The 20,919-nt window shown below is 41.4% G+C and overlaps 1 protein-coding gene across 8 annotated transcripts in view; it reads left to right on the forward strand.

Moving 5' to 3' along the window:
* The window catches only part of PRICKLE1 (prickle planar cell polarity protein 1), a 104,432-nt gene extending 88,420 nt beyond the window's left edge, over positions 1 to 16,012 (forward strand). For 5 of the 8 annotated variants that reach the window (XM_019660446.1, XM_019660449.1, XM_019660447.1 and 2 more), the window contains exons 2-8: positions 5,168 to 5,351; positions 7,024 to 7,137; positions 7,788 to 7,925; positions 8,545 to 8,748; positions 9,938 to 10,124; positions 10,947 to 11,810; positions 13,692 to 16,012. In XM_019660446.1, coding sequence (XP_019515991.1) covers positions 5,220 to 5,351; positions 7,024 to 7,137; positions 7,788 to 7,925; positions 8,545 to 8,748; positions 9,938 to 10,124; positions 10,947 to 11,810; positions 13,692 to 14,551 — 2,499 coding nt within the window. In that variant the 5' untranslated portion in view covers positions 5,168 to 5,219 and the 3' untranslated portion in view covers positions 14,552 to 16,012. The remainder of the gene's footprint in view (positions 1 to 5,167; positions 5,352 to 7,023; positions 7,138 to 7,787; positions 7,926 to 8,544; positions 8,749 to 9,937; positions 10,125 to 10,946; positions 11,811 to 13,691) is intronic. The other 3 variants (XM_019660450.1, XM_019660454.1, XM_019660453.1) reach the window with 1 other exon arrangement.
* The last annotated feature ends 4,907 nt before the right edge of the window (positions 16,013 to 20,919 follow it).

Consider the following 20,919-nt stretch of genomic DNA (forward strand, 5'->3'; position numbering starts at 1 on the left):
TCTTTTTGATATTTCTCAGAACCATTCAGTACTGGTCTCTAAATATAATGATGAATGAATGAATGGAGTGACTGCATCTGGAAAGTAAATTTCATGAGGAACCTGTCATTACATCACTGTGTTAGACGAATGAAGTCATACTCCACTTTGGGGAACACGTGCCACCTCATAGCCAGGCATAGACTGGTTACTTACAGTCATTGCTCTAAGACAACTGGAAAGACTGTGCCATGCTCTGTAGACCATTATACATGCTGTGAGTGCCTGTGTGTGTGTGAGTGCACACGCTATGTATAGTAGTGTCAGAAATTATGTGTAGGGACTTGTTAGAAATTGACTCCTCGGGAGTTGGGAATGGTGGCCAGTAGTTTTGCAAAACTGTTTGATCCTCAGGAAACGAGAGCATCCCCAAACTCAAAAAACAAACAAACAAAAACAATGAAACTCACATGTCAACCTTCAGTCTTTTTCATTAACATGTTCTTATTCCGGATGTCGCTGGTCAGCTTTAAGAAAGTCTATGCCGTCACAGTGGAAGTAACAATGCCAATTGGTACAAGTCCATAATAACTTTAATTCCTTATAGTCATATTTTTTTTTTCTTCTTTAAGACTCTTTCCTATCCTTAGATCATCTTTGGGAGGAAAATAGTTGCCATTTTTAAAGAACCAGGCCCCAAGACGTTTGGTGGCTTTGTCAAAGGCCTGACAACTTAAGGGCTGACTTTGCTGAATGCTGAGAGCATCAGATTCCATTCCTTAGGTATTGCTCAGTCCCTTGGGTCAGATGCTCTCTTGACAATTATATGATGATGGAGAGGTCATACATCTGAGAGCTGTTTGTCTTTGAGTCTTTTTAAATGGTGAGAAGTAGTTACTTAACTGTTCTGAACAAAAAAGGGTGAGAAAGGACAAAGGAGGGAAGTGGAACTCTTCCACTTTGGGTTGCGTGGCTTGCGCGGAGGTACTCCCACCATAATCCTTGTCTTTCTAAGCATAAAACATCTCATCTGTTCATACCCAACCTTGGGCTTCTTTCTCCCCTCCCTGCATCCATGTGTCCTTTTCTTCTGTTTGTCATTCATTTCTCTCCTTGACTCTTGTAGTTGATGTTTAGTCTTCTCTTCAAAATAACATCCACAAATAACTCATAACCTGCTTGAATTTAATTCAAATACCTGTTCTCTGTGTTTGAGCTCAGTGCCATCTTTGATGGCGTTGTTCGATCTTATAGGTGTCGCCTTCTTCTGCACATTCCCTTAATGTCAGACTGTTTGGAACCTCAACAAACCCATCCCTGAAATTTGTCTTACTTTCCCCGGCATTATGAGACTTATATTGACCATTTCTTTCACAGAGGCAGACCTAGCACAGAATTGGTTAATGTGTAATTTTTATTTATGTGTGATTCAGTTCATTCAGCTTATTACTGCATTTCAAGACCAGGATATTATAATAAACCTGCCTCCCAGTAATCATAGAATACCGATGGTTTAAACTATTTTGGCTTTTTATTCTATTTATCTACGGCATCTAATATGATGCCTTGCACATTGGGTTTTTTTTAAATAAACATTTTATTAGAAGATAGGTTTCATTTCATTGTGGTTAGGTAAGAACATGCAAAAAATACACCCTCTTAAATGGTTCCCACAAAAGTTGTGTGTGTATGTTTGTGAACAAGAGGAAGAGGAGGATAAAGCAAATGAAGCAAAATGTGAACTGTTGTTGAGTCTGTGTAAAGGCTACATAGGAGTTCCTTATTCTTGCAATTTTTCTGAAGTTTGAAATTGCATCAAAATGAAAATTTACAAAGATAAATAAAACACAAAATAAAGGACAGGGCCAATCTTTTCCATCTAAGTGGTTCTGCAAAACAAAACAAAACCAAACCCCCCAAACTTGCAAAAACGTTTCACCCTATGTCATAACCCCAACTTTGAATAGTTCTCGTTCCATGGTAAGTTAGCTTATTTTATAAGTAAACCTGATTTGTGTCCCTCTTTCACATGATCAACATTAAGAGACAACACCTGGGAATGAAATTAATAGAATTCTTCTATTAGATCTAAATTCACCCATGGTTTCATGTTTGGCCTGAAAGGTGGTATTTTGGCAGACCAAACAGCCATGTTTACATGTCATTAGGAAGACCTTTCATCATGTCCCACAGCATAAGTAATGGCTAGGCTCCCCATTTTCTTTTATGTGGTCAAAGCAAATACCATATAGTAATGTAAAGGCCTATGCAAGGGATATTTGTGAGATCATATTTTTACTTACCATTTGCATTTTAACTTTTTACAAGTGCAAGACAAGCTCAGCAAGCAGTCAGTTGCTTTCATCTGATGTAGCATGAGACAGTGATATACTTAAGAATATATTCTCTGGGTCAGCTGACAGGTACAAGTCATATTAAAAAAGAAAAAAAAAAGAATCCAAATTCAAGGTTTTTTTTTTTTTGCTTTCAGGTAAAGAAAAACAGTAGCTAGTGGTAATGTAGCATCTCTTACCACAACATGCTAATTGGAGGTTATGCTATATTTAATGTTTATTTTTTGGTCACCTCTGAGAACTTGTTAATAAATGTAATGTTTTGTCATTTTAAGTCATTATCCTTTGACATAAAGGAAAAAGAGAGGCTTTCTCCAAAGAATGAACTCGAACCAACATAAGGCCATTGAATTTTTGTAATCCTTTTTGACTGTATGTTCCAGGCAAAGTGGACTCTGTCCCCTCCAGTTATGTCCTTTGCATGCCTACAGTGCAGCAGCATGGCTAGTTCACCAAAGAAAACGGAATTGGCTCAATCAGGTTCCACCCCTAGGATGCAGCGCCGGGTTGTTACAGGTTTTAAGATCACAGGCCCAGTTCTAAGGCCACTGCTTGTTAACCTACTGACCTTGGACAGTTGACCTAGGACAAATCATTCTCAGGCTTTTTTCTCCTCTATTAAGCAAGATATGCCCTCATTGGGTTGTTTCATATGGTGATTAAATGCCATAACACTAACAAGAGAGGCCCAAAGGAGTATGTTAGCTGTCAGAGTGCCAACAAACGAAACTGAAAGCTTTGTCTGTGACAAAAATAACTTGGTCACTCATCTTGCTTCAGTTGTACTCCTCACACTGTCGATGAATGACAACCCTCAGTGTAGTTTGTAGAAAGGCTGGAAGGAATGTCAGAGTTGGAGGCTTGAGATACAGCCAGCAAATCCAGACGATTGGGAGGGGTGGATCATGGCGTTTTCATGCTCAAGTTGATTTACCTTGATTAGGATAGTAATTTACTGTACATTTTCCACAAAAGGCTAATCAAGAAATACAACCGTAGAAGTAATTCAGATCTTTGGCAGTCTGCGTCTTTGTGCTACCTTGGACAAATCCACTGTGTGTCTTCATTTGTGGTATTTTTTTCTTGATTTATATAGGATAGTGACATTTAAGTTTTAGGTTCTATTTAATATTTATGTTATTTGTAAGTTTGTGCAGAGTAGGTACCTTAGTGTCTCCCTCCTCAGCCAGATTTGTCAAGGGACAAATATGCATATTTCATGATTCAGGTTAAATTGCATTGAAGGCACCCATTTTCCTGGTAGAGGTTTTTGAGTTACTAATTGAATTTTTAACCTAATTGACCTCTCTTCCTTTGACATGTGGGAGGGTTTTGTTTGTTTGTTTGTTTTAAACAAAAGGGAAACACTAGATCCAAGACATTTTCTGACTTTTGTTAACACATCCTTTTTTATTGAGGAGTAAAGAGGAATGCGCCTGTGTTTAGAAAGGCTTTCCTAAATCAAGACATGAGTGAATTGCACCTGTGTGAAATGATGACTTTTTTAAAAGGTCATAACCTCCCAATTGTAGTGTAGGAAATGAAGTCCTCTTTACTTTTTGTTCAGAATGAATGAAAGTTAAATTTATTAGTTAGAATAATATCTACTGTGATATTGCTCTTACTGCTAGTCAAGATTGTAGCTATTGGATGTTTGGCCTTCCATTTGTGAACTGTTATAACTTTCATTGTTGTATGTCCTTTGACTTAGAAAAATCGCAAGTTTTAACAATCATAGGTTTTAATAGATAACAATTTTTAGCACTATAAGTATTAAGAGTTGCGTTGAGATAGTCACTGAAAAATGACTTAGTCTCAGGCTGAAAAGTATGTGGGTTTTTCCTACTTGTTTAAGCAAACGAGAATTTTTTTAAGGCAGAAGAACTTTTGGATAGTGTGATGTGTCAGGCATGTAGTATGACTTAGATTCTGGCTTTTAGCTGTGTGACTTGCGCATGTCACTGAACTTCCCTGAGCCTTGTTTCCTCTAAAATTGGGTTTGACTAATTATAATTTTCTTTGTTTTTTTTTTGGTGGAGGGAAAGGGGCGGGTATAAAAAGCTGCATCTGATTCTGAAAGTTTTCTACCGTTGTTTCTTCTTAGGGCTGTGGGATGAGGGATGATTTTTTTTAAATCAGAAGAAACCTCCAAGAACATAAATGGTGATAACAAACTTCCTGGGTTGTGGGGCAGGGACTGTTACCTGACACCTTTATAGCCCTTCATCTGAGGAGACTTTTCATTCAGAGCCAGATTTCCATCTTAACTTTGCCCAGTAGCAGGCTGGTAGCGTGTCACGTAAAGTAGGTACTGCGTAATGTTTCAGTGAATGCCTGCTAATAATGCAGTTCAACACCAATGGTCACCAAACTGGATTTCATGTTAACCTAGTGCTTGGATTCCCTGGCTTTGTGTTGAGGGAACTCATCGGTGAACATCTGGCTGACTTCAGCCCATGGATAGTAAACACTTGTGGCTTTACTGTGCTATATAAGGACTTAACTGTAATTTCTACTCAATGAGTAAACTAAGTTTAGTGTCTCTCAAAACGTTATCAGAAACCTGAAACCTAAGCAGTTTGGCCCAGTGGACCCACTCTGTGCAGGTAGCGGTGCCTCAGTGGGGAAAATCGATGAGGACACGGGGAGCCGAGTAGGGTCCCTGGAGCCATTTTTCATAGTTGCGGACGAGGCAGAGGAGGTGCGAGCCCCAACATATTGGATACTTTCTCTGGGCCCAGCTGTGTGTAAACAGGCGTTCAATAAAAAAGCTCTTGGAGGGTGCGAGGAATGCCTTCAGGTTTTTCATTTGTCTTTCCTTATGTTGTCCACAGCAGCCGTTGTTTGATGTCCTGTGCCTGATAAAACCGGCTGTTTAACTTTATTATGCCTTTGGAGATGGAGCCCAAGATGAGCAAACTCGCTTTTGGGTGCCAGAGAAGCTCCACGTCAGATGATGACTCTGGCTGTGCGCTGGAGGAGTATGCCTGGGTGCCCCCTGGCCTCAGACCAGAGCAGGTAAGAGCCGGAGCATCCTGTGTTCTGGTTTTCAATGAGACTCAAGATTTTTAAAGAATTTCTAAAAAAGCATTTATAGACCATCACTGCCACCCTGACATGCTACTGTTCTCAGTCCTTATTCTTCTTTGGAGACTTCCATTTTTACTTAAGGTTCTACCTATTTCTCAATGAAAGTTTTCAGTCCCTTTTGTGCTCATGGAGCCAGAAGCCCTATAAGGATGCTGTTTTTGCTCTTAATGAATGAAATACAGAGCACTGCATGTGCATTTGTTATGTGGATTTCTGACGAGTCCCTTTGGAGAGGATGAGAGGAATTTATTAACCTTTTCAAAAACTTCAGTAACAACAGAAAGATAATAAAAAAGCAAAGCTTCAATGCCAGTTCTCAGCAATGTTTTAGCTCTGGAAGAGAGGAAGCACAGGGCTGTAAGAAACCCTCTGAAGTGTTATTGCTTAGACATGTGACCTTTGATAACCTTTCACAGAAAAGAATCTGCTACCACACAGTGTGGATTAGGAAAAAAGATTTAAAGAGCTAATTTTGTGCTTTGTATTGTTATTTTAAGGAAGGCGAGAGTATTCTATATGCCTGTTTTTATTTTCCTAATATCCTTATAATGATGACTTGTAAAAATTGCTGGTGATAGATATTATTAGAAGGGCCAAGGCATAGTTTGAAATAAAAGGTGCCAACTGGGTGTGCGGTTGCTTCTGAGTGGTGGTTTCCTGTGTGATGGGTACTTATTCCGGGCAGACACAGTACATGGCACACGCGTAGCTGGTATTAGTAGGTGTTTATAACTGTAAAAGCTTTTATAGCCGATACAGTGGGGAGAGGGGGGAGTGCCAGGGCAGCCGTTAGGAAAGTGATATTTTGACAAACTACGTATTAATAGAGAACCCCTTCTTACAGCTTAACTGTGGGTATGTTTTGTGAGCTGCTAAGATATTAAAACAGGCCCCCAATTACTTCATCTTCTGTCTTTTTCCCTTGAATCACTTTTTTCTCTCTCAGTATTGCAGTATCCTTTGCAGTACTCATTAAAGGATGTTCTTAAATAGAACAGAAAAACAAAAATTGAGTTCTCCTTTCAGAACGAACCAGGTATAGCTCAGTATGGCTCCCCTCCAGATTTTTTGGGGAAATTGACTCCATGTATTTAGAAAATAACACCCATGGAAGTAAAGAAAGCTGACACTTGGAGAGAAGCTGATAAGGGAGAGTTTACAAAGTTGAACAAGACAGCTTTTGTCTTTGTAACGTGTAAAATCCAGAAAGCAGATTCAATGTGTTTGTCTAGTGGCTGGATTTTGGACAGTCACACAGCCTGTGTGGTCGTTTCTAGCATTCACCCAGGACTCTTCTTTGGCTGACCTCAGGGGAGCTTGGATGAGGAATAGTGGCATTATATGTGCATATTTTACGGTGTGTAATTTATGATGCCCCTAATTGTCACTACAAATTACATTCTTGAAGAGCAATTTAGCAGCTGGATGCTAGCTATCTGAAGGTTTGCAGTTCTGCTGAGTTGGCTCAGCTGGTCTTCTCATTAGCTACAAGAGGCCAAACCCTATACCTGAAGGGAAAGGTAACTTTCTAAGATGGAATAAGCTATGGCATGCTGTATGCTGATGTATGCTGATGCCCTTCTCTCCATCTCTTACTCAGATTCAGCTCTATTTTGCTTGCTTACCAGAGGAAAAGGTTCCTTATGTTAACAGCCCTGGAGAGAAACATCGGATTAAACAGCTTTTGTACCAGTTGCCACCACATGATAATGAGGTAAAATAACAGGAAGGCTACAAAAATAAACACTAAGCATTCAGATGCCTCTCATAAAACCCCACCTCCTCACTGGCTCTGGCTCTCTTTTGCCTTTCTTCAGTTAAACTTTGGCTGGAGAATACAGCTCTCCATTCTTTGAGAGAGAAAAGGGTGTCAGTGCAATAAACTTAACACACGTTGGTTTTTATAGTGTTTGCAACCACCCACCAATTACCAGGAGCCTAGATTCCTGAGATGGCCCTGCCCCCACTTCATCTAGACTCAATGCTTTATGGTCGCTCAGGCCTGCAGTTGAGTTGAGCGCCTGTAGAATGTAGAGTGAAAGTGGCAATTAACAAGTTTAAACCTTTTGTAGAAAGGTTAATGTCTGGTTTTTGGGGTTTTTTTCAGTGTCTGCTGATAAGAGTTTAAACATTTCTTATTTTTTTAAAAAAGACTGTTCCCTTAAATTGCATTTCCCTTTTGCTAGAGAGGCTGTAAGGTTTGATGTCATTTTAAACGTATGGTGTCATTTTTAAATTGGGGATTCGTGGGAGCAGGCCATCTAAAGTTGCTGTTTTATTTCCTGAAACTCTAACTCTGGAAATAAAGAATTGGTGAAGGAGACTGTGTGCTCCAGTGCTGTGCTTCTTTTCCTTTCTGCGAAGGTGCGGTATTGCCAGTCTTTGAGTGAAGAGGAGAAAAAAGAATTGCAAGTGTTCAGTGCTCAGCGGAAGAAAGAAGCACTTGGAAGAGGAACGATTAAACTTTTGTCCAGAGCAGTAATGCATGCTGTGTGTGAGCAGGTAGACCTTTCTAGAACAAGTAGCTCGTGGTAGTGATGTGGACGGAGTGAGCTGGGGGGTAGGTGACAGGGCTAGCCTGCATGTGGGCCCTAAAAGCCTCCAAAGACTAAGAAAAAGAAAGGCAACCGAGCTTTTTATTAAACAGGGATTAATGTTTATAACTGGCCACACTGCCGTGTCTGACGGGGAGTCATTCTGCCCTTATGTAAACATCGGGTGAAATCCTGCCTTTTCTAGGATCCTGGCGTGGAGGGAGGTGCAAGGGTACACCTAGTGTTCAAAAAATGCAGAGACATAATGAAGACATTCAGGTCCTTACTGGCCGTTTTCAGAGTAGGAAATGTATCCAGCAGGACGCTGGCTCAGGAGAACCACGCTTAATGGGAGTCAGATGAAACCATTCTCAGAAACAGTCTCGTGTGGAAGTCTATCCGAGGCATGTTCATTTCAGTTGAGAATCACACATAATCCCAGCATTAAAGAGCTACTTAATCACTAACAGGAGAGGACACAAATAAAAGCTTTCCTGACAAATTTGGGATTTAGTGTCAAGTGGGAAAGGCTGAGAATCCAGTCATTAAAGAAGGATCATTTTAAATTCGAATCCTTTTGTTTTTAGTGTGGGCTGAAGATAAACGGAGGTGAAATTGCAGTGTTTGCCTCGCGTGCGGGCCCTGGAGTATGCTGGCACCCGTCCTGTTTTGTCTGCTTCACGTGTAACGAGCTGCTGGTCGACCTCATCTATTTTTATCAGGATGGAAAAATTCACTGTGGCAGGCACCATGCTGAACTGCTCAAACCACGGTGTTCAGCATGTGATGAGGTAAAAAAAAGTCTATCCCTTAACACTGGGAAAAATAAGCTTGTAGTAAGCCAATATTCCACTGTTCACATCTAAGCAAAATATAAATATCTCCTGCTTTTGCTCTGTATATTTTTAAGATAACTCTGTACATTCATGCAATGGAATAATACATAGCTCATAAAGAGAAGGGCAGCAAGTGTGTTTGTGTGTTGATCCGTAGGATGTCCTTACTGGACTGTGAGGAAAAAAAACAAGTTGCAAGAAGTGTGTGTGGCCCATGATCTTATTTCTTGTTAAATAAAGCGGGAACAAACCAAGGTTGTATACAAGTAGTTTTAAACTTACAGAAGAGTTGGAGATATTACAAAGTGCCTGTGTACACGTCTCCTAGATTCCCCTATTGTAAATATCTTACATAATCGTAGTCTGTGCTTCCAATCTAATAAGTTAACATTGGTATAATACTAAACTATATGCAGATTTCCACAGTTCTTCTGATGTCACTTTTCTATTCCAAGATCCAATCCAGGATGCCTCATTGTATTCATTCTTTTTTTCTCCTTAGTCTCCTTCAGTTAGTGACAGTAAACTTTGTGTTTACTTTTTTATATTTTTTTTTTTAAGTTTTTTTCAGTGGTATGCTATTTGAACTTTTTTGACACCAAAAATATAAAAAATTAATTAAGTCTTTAAATCTGGAGATGGCCACCAGATCAAATGGAACAGTGTCTACCAAGTGCTGTTCACACAGTATAGCATCTGGATAGCTGTTAACTGTGTCCACTCCATAGGCATTTTTATGAGTTTTTTTTTCCTATTAAAACACAGGCCACTAAGTTATTTCTATGTTAATATATTCTTTGCCAGATTATGCCAGCGAAGTGTGATCAGGGAGCAAAAATAATGACAGATTAATTATCTCCAATGTAGAAATCTATTCTGTTTTTTGTTCTGATTTAAAAAAATTTTGTTTTTCAATTACAGTTGACATTCAAGATTATATTAGTTTCAGTTGTATAGTACAGTGGTTGGACATTTATAAAGTTCAAACAAACATTTAGTTTCTCTTTTTTAACATTTTCAATGTCTGCTCTTGTTTTATAGCTAAATCAAGTTAGATTTAAGGTTGAGGCTATAAGAAACAAGGTTAGCTATCTAAGCTAAAAAGGATTTTCTGTCATCCTGTGGTTTCATATTCTCTTTCAAGATAATTTTTGCTGATGAGTGCACAGAAGCTGAGGGTCGCCACTGGCACATGAAACACTTCTGCTGCCTGGAGTGCGAAACAGTCCTAGGAGGACAGAGGTATATCATGAAGGATGGCCGCCCGTTCTGCTGCGGCTGTTTTGAGTCTCTGTATGCCGAGTACTGTGAAACCTGTGGGGAGCATATTGGTAAGTCCACAGCCCGACCTGTCTGCTCTGTCATGTTCCCATAAGTCTGTTTGCCATTATCTGTAGTTTTAATTGAGGTATAATTTATATACAGTGAAATGTACAGATCTTCAGTGTTTCAGTTTGCTGAGTTTTGACAAATGCATAGTCAGTTGTCGTTGAGGGAGTTATAGTCTATGGAATTGCCTGAATTATCGAATACTGAACCATTGCTCCTAGGGGAAATTCATGGCTAGGTTCCTGTGAGCCCCTGGTCACATATGTTGTTGATTCAACAGCATTGTAACTTGTGCCCGAAGGTTCTCTAATACACGTCTGTTCTCCCTAAGGCACACACAGCCTTCCTGCGCTTAGGGACACTAGACAGCACTTCATTCAGCACTATACTTGGGGGCCATTTAAATAGCAAAATCAACAAGCACAACGATCTGAAGAAAACTGAATAGACCACAAATACAGCCCTTATTTCAAGTATGAGAGCTGAAACAAAAGCCAGAGAGCATGACCTGGTTTGACCTACTAGGGAACGTGTGCGTTGGTGGACTCAAATTCTTCAGCACTCTTCACATGTCCACAAATGACTTTGAAAGCTCTGCAAGCATTGATTTTGGGGTTACGAATAAATTTTAGCCAAGTAGGCAAATGTGCAAAGGTGGACTTTGCAAATAATGAGAAGGAACAGTAACTGTGTGACCTGCAACCTTAACAAGAAACAGAACATTCCCATTACCTCTGAGAGTACCTCATGCCCACAGTTCTGTTCCTTTTTCCTCTGTTTAAAGATTGAACTATAACCTGTTATTCTATCCTTTGTCAAATCAGGTGTCGACCATGCACAGATGACCTACGACGGGCAGCACTGGCATGCGACAGAAGCCTGTTTTTCTTGTGCCCAGTGTAAAGCCTCTTTGCTGGGGTGTCCCTTCCTTCCCAAGCAAGGCCAGATTTATTGCTCAAAAACATGCAGCCTCGGTGAAGACGTCCATGCTTCTGATTCTTCCGACTCTGCATTTCAGTCCGCTCGATCAAGAGACTCCAGAAGAAGTGTCCGGATGGGCAAAAGCAGTCGGTCAGCGGATCAGTGTAGACAGTCTCTCCTCTTGTCCCCTGCTCTAAACTACAAGTTTCCTGGCCTTTCAGGCAATGCTGATGACACCCTTTCTCGGAAATTGGATGACCTGAGTCTCTCCAGGCAGGGAGCAAGTTTTGTCAATGAAGACTTTTGGAAAGGCAGAGTAGAGCACGAAACCCCAGAAGACCCTGAAGAATGGGCCGAGCATGAAGATTATATGACGCAGCTTCTCCTCAAGTTTGGTGATAAAAGCCTCTTTCAGCAGCAGCCCAACGAGATAGATATTCGAGCCAGTGAGCACTGGATATCTGATAACATGGTTAAAAATAAGGCCGAGTTAAAGCAAAATAACCAGAGCCTTGCAAGTAAAAAATACCAATCTGATATGTATTGGGCACAGTCACAAGATGGACTTGGAGATTCTGCCTATGGCAGCCACCCAGGCCCTGCAAGCAGTAGAAGGCTCCAGGAGTTGGATCTGGACCACGGGGCTTCGGGATACAATCATGATCAAACACAGTGGTATGAGGATTCCTTGGAGTGTTTGTCAGACTTGAAACCAGAGCAGAGTGTTCGGGATTCTATGGATTCCTTGGCTTTGTCTAACATCACAGGTACGTAATCTAGGGATTATGGGATAGTTGGAAAAAGAGCCACTAAAAAAATCTGTTCTGAAAATTATAGTTCAGGACCAGTAGCGGCTATGTTAATTAAACTGTAGACCAAGGGAAGGAAGAAGGCGTTTCCATTAAATGCCAAACACCAGAGCAAAACAAAACCATGCGCATGTGTGTGCGCATACACACACACACACGTTTTAGTATAATCTTTTTGAATAGGTATTACTACTCTTGTAAAGAGGAGAAAATTGATTTATTTGGATAATGAAATCTATGTCTGAAAGATACTGTGTTCTTTGGATTGTGCTGTATGAATTTCAAGTTATTAAAATCCGTCTGCACACTTTATAAGCTCATAACGTTTTTTGCATTTTCCTGAATTGCCCTGTAGCAACAGATAGCTCAAAAATAGCTGAATATTTTTTTACCCAGATTATAAAATAATTTCACTTTGATGTTTTCAAAGCACATTCATATGTTACCAACATTTTATCCTTAAAATGACCCCGAGCTGTATAGAGTGGATATTATTGCATTTTCTAAATGAGGAAACAAGAATTAGCAGAAGCTAAATGCCTCACTTTACAGAGGTTTTTGAAAGCAAGATCAAGCCTAGAACTGAGCCCTACTGGATCTCATATTTGCAATAAGTCTTTGGATACAGAAATTGCTGTTGCATAGCTAGTTTTATAGTCAAACTAATGACATTCAGTCCTTCCATAAAGTCATGTTACTGTAATACAGACAGGAAAGGCATTAGCGGCTGGCCACTGCCAGGAATGACCCTGTGGCAGGTGCTCAGGGCAAGGAGGGATAAGACAGCGACCTTCCTGGTTTCTGTTGGACCTGTAAAGAGGAGTTGAGGAATGGTGGGTGAGACTAAATTATTGAGCATTTTCTGTTTTCTAGGTCCTATGTTAGGCGTTTTAACATCTAATATCAAAAATAGACATTATTTGGTTCACAAGGTGTTAGGGCTGGATGTTCCTTGACAATATGGGCTGAAAAACAGGCTCCCTTTAGAAAGTAGGAAGTTACGAAGTCCCCACTTGACAAGAGTCCACTCCAGTCCCTGTTGTCCCTTCCAGTCTGCTGGGCTATATTATCTTAACTTGCCTGGGCCCTATTGAAAAAGGAGAACAATATCAGTTGAGAAAAGCTTCAAAATCTTATTTTATGGGTTGAAGGGGAAAAAGACTGGATGACGATGTAGGCCAGGGGTTGGAAACCTCTTCCATAAAGGGCTAGATAGCACTTTTGGGGCCATACCGTCTCTGTTGCAACTACTCAACTCTGCCACTGTAGAAAGCAACCATAGATAGCATGTAAGTGAATAGGTGTGGCTGTGTTCCAATGAAACTTTATCCAGAAATAGGCTGTGGGCCAGATGTGGCCCTTGGCCTGTAGTTTGCTGACCACTATCAAGGTATAAAGTGAGAAAGCCTCGTCCAGGTGTAAGAGGAGGACCATGACGGTGGCCATGTGGAAGGGACTGATTTGAGAGATGTTCAAGGAAAGCAATCTGGCTTTAATAGATTGAGAGGCAGAAGCGTTTCACACGACCTGTAAATAAACTATTGATGAGACGTTTGTAAAGAGCTTTTAAATTGTTGCTGCTCATGCCATGTGCTATAACTAATGTTTGGCTCCAAAACAGCTTGACTCCTAAGAGAGGCTATGCCCCTTGTATCGATAACAAAATTCATACCTCCTCTCAACTAAATATGAATGCTAATTTACCTTGTGGGTGTCAATCAAATATTGACATCTGGGAGAATTTTCTTTGAAATGCTTCCTTCTTTCAGTAGCTTTTTTGCAGTAATTGTCAGAATTAGGATTACTGAGAATCACATCTTGTCTTGGCTTTTCTTCTAGGGGCTTCGGTGGATGGAGAAAGTAAGCCGAGGCCATCATTATATTCTCTGCAAAACTTTGAGGAAATGGAGGCAGAAGATTGTGAGAAAATGAGCAATATGGGGACTTTGAACTCTTCCATGCTGCACAGGAGTGCAGAGTCCTTAAAGAGTCTGAGTTCAGAATTGTGTCCAGAAAAAATCATGCCTGAGGAGAAACCAGTACATCTGCCAGTGCTCAGAAGATCCAAGTCTCAATCCAGACCACAGCAGGTCAAGTTTTCAGATGACGTGATCGACAATGGAAACTATGACAACATCGAAATCCGGCAGCCTCCAATGAGTGAGAGGACTCGGAGACGGGTCTACCACTTTGAAGAGAGGGGGTCCAGGTCTCATCACCATCGCCGCAGGAGAAGCAGGAAGTCCCGCTCTGACAACGCCCTGAATCTTGTCACAGAAAGAAAATACTCTCCCAAGGAAAGACTGCGGCTTTACACCCCTGATAACTATGAGAAATTTATACAGAACAAAAGTGCCCGGGAGCTCCAAGCGTACATCCAGAATGCTGACCTCTACGGCCGGTACGCCCACGCCACTTCCGATTATGCGCTGCAGAACCCCGAAGTGCATCGGTTTCTGGGACTCTACGGGGAGGATGACGATTCCTGGTGCTCCTCCTCCACCTCCTCCTCCGACTCAGAAGAAGAAGGGTATTTTCTTGGACAACCAATTCCTCAACCTCGGCCACAGAGATACGCCTACTATACAGACGACCTTTCTAGTCCAACTTCTGCTCTCCCCACGCCTCAGTTTGGGCCAAGGACAACTAAATCCAAGAAGAAAAAGGGACACAAGGGCAAAAACTGTATTATTTCTTAACCGAGTAGCTGTGGAGCGCATATTTAAACTTAGCCATTAACCATCTTGAATCATATCTTTTTTCTTCCATAGGAAAGTTGCTAAAATAGTTTCAAGTGCTTTGCCCATGTAAATGAGCCCCTGACTGCTGTTTACAGTGTCAGATTAACATTTGGAAGGTGTGATTTCTCCAGTTTGCCCTCCTTGGATGGTGCCAGGTTGCCGTGACATCTCTGTGCCTCTCAGGTGCCATTACGGTTTTACTTAGATGCTTTGGTCTCCAATCCTCAAGAGAATCCTCGAGAAACTGTTGAGAGGTGATTGGACAGAGGCATTGATTTTAGACAATGGAGAACTTCAGCCACCTTTGTAAAGCAATAGTGTTTGTCGTTCGTCTCTACCAGGTTGGCGCAGGTCCTGATCGGTCTGTCTTGTTGTGCGGCATGCACGTAGTCACACTGACCCAGCCAACACTGTGCGTCCCATCCTACGAGTCCACCTTGTCCCCTTTCAATCCTCTTTAGCCAGGTAAACATTGTATTAGCTCCAGCTACAGATTGAAAAAAAAACAAAAACATTGCTATTTATAATGTAGTATTTCATAGACGTAAGTGTATTCCTAATTTAACGGTGCAAATACTAATGTACATACTGTACAGTTCAGATTTTAAAGCTGATATTTTTATATCCCTGAATTGCAAGATGTTTGTTACACTGCAGTGCTAGATTTGTTAGGGAACCAGAAACAGCATTTATGGATGAAATGATTGCTTGTATTTTAGTCAGGGTTTATAAGTGTAGATGGTCAAATTTATATTGCCTAGTGATGGAAAGTTCAATTTTTTTGATTTTTCAATATTAAAAAGGCTCTGTATGCATGGTGGGGCTATGTAAATACTCTTTAAAACTATGGCCCTATTAATCTTACAAGTGTTATTTATGGGTCAAGCAATGTAAACTGTATAAATGTAAAAACAAACAAAAAAAACCCCATATATACCCCTGGAATATATGGTAAAAACAAATAGAAGCTGTTTGGGTGGATGTTTTTTCCCCTCTTTGGTGATGGTGTGTGTGGGGGTGCCTTTCCCATTTTTAGCAAGCTGGTGATTATCTCATGGGAAGAGACCAAAACTACAAGGATCTGCTTTTTTGTGGCAGGGGACTTTGTAGATTTATTATTTGAACAGAGGTTATTCCTTTTTATCCCTCCCTTCCAGCTAATTTGTTGGTCTTTAAGCAGCAATTTTGAAAACTTGGCCTTCTGATTATGTTTGTCTTTTAAAATCTTTAAATTAGAGGATGCTGTACCACTGACTACTTCAAGTTAATATGAGGTTCTATTTCAAGGGAAAATTATCTTGAATTTGAACTAATGAGCTGATATTTTGATATGTGCTGTTCTTGCACATACATTTCAGTCCTACGGTCCTAGTGGTATTTGGGACCTGTAGGACGGTATTTAATAAACAATAAAAACTACCTACCTTTCTGAACACAAATCTTTGCAGACATATCCAGATAACTTCCACTTTGCTCCTCTGTTCAGGCATGATTTATTTGGCCGTTCTTCTGCCATTAACAGACTACCATTGGCTCCTGGTATCCACTGCCCCTACTAGTAGGTGGGAAACAGGACTTGAAGCAAAGCTGTCTTATCTACTGAAATGGGGAAAAGCTGTTAGGCCTTGGAGAGGAGGGACATGAATCCAACAGGGAAAACCTGTAGTCCATAGTATTCCCTGCACCATTCCTGGATAGGGCAGGGCCTGTGTCTGGGCTAGACACAGCCTCTTCAGAAATGCACCACTGGGGAGAGAACTCTTTGCTCAGTAACTATCTCATCATTTCAAAGACAGTAAAGTGTCTCCTTTCCACTCTTCATCCCTAGTCCCTCAGTTCCCCTCCCCCAAAGTAACCACTGGTATCCATTTCTAGTGTTTCCTTCAGATGTTAAAGCATATTTATATAAATGCACCTCTTTAAAAAATGGCAGCAAACTATACACGCTGACTTGTTTTTTTCACTTTATACATGAACATTCACATTAGTGAAAATAGGTTGGCCTCATTGTTCCAGTGACTGCATGGTATCCCACTTTTGGATGTACCATAATTGACTTAACCAGTCCCTTAGTAACGGACTTGAATTTCCTCATTGACACAAACAAAGGTTATGCATTTAAAATTTTGATGGATAGCAACAATTTTGTTCCAAAAGAAATTCTCCTGATTTACATCTACACTAACTGTGTAGGAGAGTGCTATTTCCATCACAATCTCACACACAGGAACAAATTGCTTGATTTTGAAAACCTTTCCAGAACCTAATGCTGCAGAGTGGGAATCCTTTTAGAAAAGACTGTTGCGATATATTGCTTATAAAGGATGGATAACACAGTAAACAGGTAATACCTAGTTTGGGGAAATGCAGGTATAGACTGAAGTCATTGTCCTCAGTAGTTTTCAAGTCATTCTCAAAAGATTAGTTGCTTTTACTTCTCACCTGATTTCATTTTTATCCCTATATAAGGGTTATATAGATTGCCAGGGGTGTAAGGAAATGCAGAAATATTTATTCACCATAATAATACAAACTTTAAAGCTTTTAAATCTTGGTTAGTGGTAATAACAAAGAAAACTACAAAGGAAGAAAGTGACTGCCTTGCAGTTCCATAAAGAGTTGGCAAGAGGGCCGGCCGAGTGGCGCGATGGTTAAGAACTCGCTTGGGACGCCAGAGGGCCCCGGTTCGGATCCCACATATGAGGGCCAGTGACACTGCCCTCCACAGCTAAGATGCTGAACAACAGCTCAACCTGGAGCTGGGCTGTCATGAGTCGCCGGCGACGGTGTAGGCTGCACTTCCTGTGGCAGTGGGTTGCCATGGGCTACTGTATGTAGCCAGCAGCCAGCGTGAGTGGCCAGCAGCCGCAGTGAGCGGCCGTCCAGAAGCAGACGACTGATCTGCCTCGCCCGGGAAAAGCGCAATGATGGTGCCAACTTGGGCCAGTGAAGCAACGTCTTCCACAACTAGATTGAAGAACAAAACGACAGCAACTTGTCTGTTCCCCTTCCCCCAATTCCCCAGCACTGTTCCCATCCCCCCAATTCCCCAATAAAAATCTTTAAAAAAGAAAAAAAAAAGAGTTGGCAAGAAAATTAAGCATACAGTTGCTAAAAGGAGTTTGTATATTTAGTTAACAAGACTGAAAAGTATCTGTTCAGTCACTAAACTCTGAATTTTGGTCCCAAGATAAATATCAAATGTTAAAACACTGCCTCTAATCTCTATGTGGGTAAAGCAGAACCCTAATTGTTTTTTGTATTTTCCTGGTTGTATTTTCCTTACTTCACACCAAATTTGAGAACATCTTGCTTAAGACCCACCAGGGGGATGCTGATAAAATGTCAACAGGGAACTTCTTTCATGTATGTTATGTGTCCTTGAGTTGGCTATGACTCTGTGCAACCCAGTGAATGAGTGGGGTCCACACTGTCCTGTCCTCCACAGCCCTGCTCAGCTCCTGGAGACTCATGCCTATGGCTACTTTTATGGAGTCAATCCATCTCATATGGGGTCTTCCTCTTTTCCTGCTGCCTTCCATTTTCCCAGCATTATTGTCTCTTCCGAAAAACCGTACCTTCTCATGATGCCCGAAGTAGGACAGCTTCAATTGTGTCATTTTTTTTTTAAGTTTTTATTGGGGAATTGGGGGATGGGAACAGCGCTGGGGAATTGGGGGAAGGGGAACAGACAAGTTGCTGTCGTTTTGTTCTTCAGTCTAGTTGTGGAGGACGTTACTTCACTGGCGCAAGTTGGCACCATCATTGCGCTCTTCCCGGGTGAGGCAGATCAGTCGCCGGCTTCTGGACGGCCGCTCACTGCGGCTGCTGGCCGCTCACGCTGGCTGCTGGCTACACACGGTAGCCCATGGCAACCCACTGCCACAGGGGCTGCAGCGTATGCCGTCGCCGGTGACTCAAGGCAGCCCAGCTCCAGGTTGAGCTGTTGTTCAGCATCTTAGCTGCAGAGGGCAGTGTCACTGGCCCTCATATGTGGGATCCGAACCGGGGCCCTCTGGCATCCCAAGCCAGCTCTTAACCATTGCACCACTCCGCCAGCCCCAGTTGTGTCATTTTTGCCTCCAGCAATATTTCAGGCTTAATTTGCTGTAGGACCCAGGACCCACATGTTCATCTTTCTGGCGGTCCAGGGTATCATAGAGCTGTCCTCCTCCAACACCATATTTCAGACGAGTCAATTTTCCTGTCAGCCTCCTTCACTGTCCAACTTTTGCATCCATACATAGTAATTGGGAATACGAGGGTGCAGATAATCTAGCCTAGTTTATTTAATCTATGTTCTGCGTACCGATTAAAACATTGGAAGATAAAATGCAACCTTGTCTGACCCCTTTGCCTACAGGAAACCATTCTATCTCCATATTCTGTCCTGACGGTGGCTTCCTGTCCACAACACAGGATACGCATCAGGACAACCCAGTGTTGAGGCACGCCCAGTTCTTTCAGAGCAGCCCATAGATTCTCATGATCTACGCAAAGGCTCAGTCGTCTATAAAATGTAGACGAACCTGATCTTTGGAGCGCTCTTTTTAGCTCTCATTAAAAGAAAATGATTCATTTTGTGGATGCTTTTGCTATTCTTCACACACTCCTTTTTAGTCCCTGAGTTGAAAGGTACCAGAAGTGAAAGGAGGTATCATTTGCTTTCAAACCCTCTCACTTTAGATACAAATCATGGGCCTTCTTAAAAAGGCAGTAACTTTGGAATGGGCATGCAAGACTGCGAGATTTCCATTTGTGGCATGCATCCCTGCCCAACTTGGTCCTTGGGTGATAGGACCTGGAAGTATTGGTGTGGACATATGGCGGGAATGCCCAGAGGATTTCAGCACAGGCATGATTAACATAGTGTGGGCATAGTTTGGTTTATTGAGCTTCTCTTTTCTAATGGACACTTGACTCTTGCCATGGAAAGGAGAACCCGTGTTGCTATACCTTCCGATTTTGCAAGAGAAACGGAATTTGAACTGCGGTGAACTTTCCAAGCTTACAATTGCTAGCAACAAATTCAAACATTTCTGAAACACCTTAAACAAAATGAGCCTGCCATCAGCAAGTCTCCAGTGCATGGGTTATAAATTCAGGAGCTTGAGGCTGATTCCTGTATTCCTTAGAGCTATCTAGGGAAGGCACGCCTAATTACTGTTTATAGAAATACATGTGACCTTTTTGGGATCCACAAAGAAGAAACATTGGGATAAAAAAAAATTACACTAAGACTTGCCTCATTATCAGTTCAATGCTAGCAACACAATTATAAAAATCCATTTTAGTCAAATGAGAAAATTGCTAATTGCCTAGATTCTCTAGCCATTCTTTGGAACTATTTGAAAACAGAAGGCATACTCTTATACAGTCTGCTTGGGTTTTCCACAAACTCAAACATTAGGAAGGTTTCCAGGTAAACCGGGCCAGGGAGAAAAAAGCAGGAACAAATTGAGTTTTGCACCTTTGAGCTCACATTTTGCCAAGGTCGTACAATCATGAACTTTTTTGGGGGAATAAAGTTTAAGGGTGCCTTTCACAAAATGGTTTGGGAAGGACATATAGAGAAAAAGTAAGACATTGAGTATACATAGACTTGGTCACAGGATTAGAGTCAATTCTTCTTTTTGAACAGACCTGGCTACCTGGTCAAGAATTCCCATTTTAGGGATCAATTTTAGCCTCAACTTTTTGCAAAAGCCATTTCACATCTCTACTGCTATATGTGCACAGGTGCTGTCATGCCAACTTTAGAAATGCAGCCCATTCTCTGGAAGCATTTGATTCCAGACAACATAAACGGTACCATGAAGAATATGAAACCAGTCCTCTTAAGTGCTACTACTAGTTTTAGCACTTTTAGATAAATGAACCAAGCAACTGACATTGGACAAGACGATTACTGGGCCAATATAAATCCACCAAAGTTGATCTTGGAGTGGTGCAAAGCATATTGGACTCCAGGAGTCAAAAGATCTGGGTTAGGAGACTCACCTCTCTCATTAACTCAAGCGGGTTAAGTGCTCTGACCCAGTTTCCACTTCTGTAAAACGAGCGTGCCAGGCCATCTCGAAGGCTTCCTTCCAGCGTCAGCGTTCCTTGGAGACTGAACTGAATTTTTCAGGTCAGAAAAATCGTTCCACTCAGCATAGTGTTTCCCTTTTCTGACGCACATTTGTCTGGCCAAGATTCCTGAAAGGATGATCCCTCCAAAGCTCATGGGAGTTGGGAACTTTAAAGAGAGTTGGTGCTTTTTTACGTTAATGCTTGGGATTCTGAGTGGGCAAGAGGTTCAACTAAATTATGAAAAAGAAGCTTAG

Source organism: Hipposideros armiger, unplaced genomic scaffold, assembly GCF_001890085.2.
Source record: "Hipposideros armiger isolate ML-2016 unplaced genomic scaffold, ASM189008v1 scaffold_318, whole genome shotgun sequence".
Taxonomy (NCBI): domain Eukaryota; kingdom Metazoa; phylum Chordata; class Mammalia; order Chiroptera; family Hipposideridae; genus Hipposideros; species Hipposideros armiger.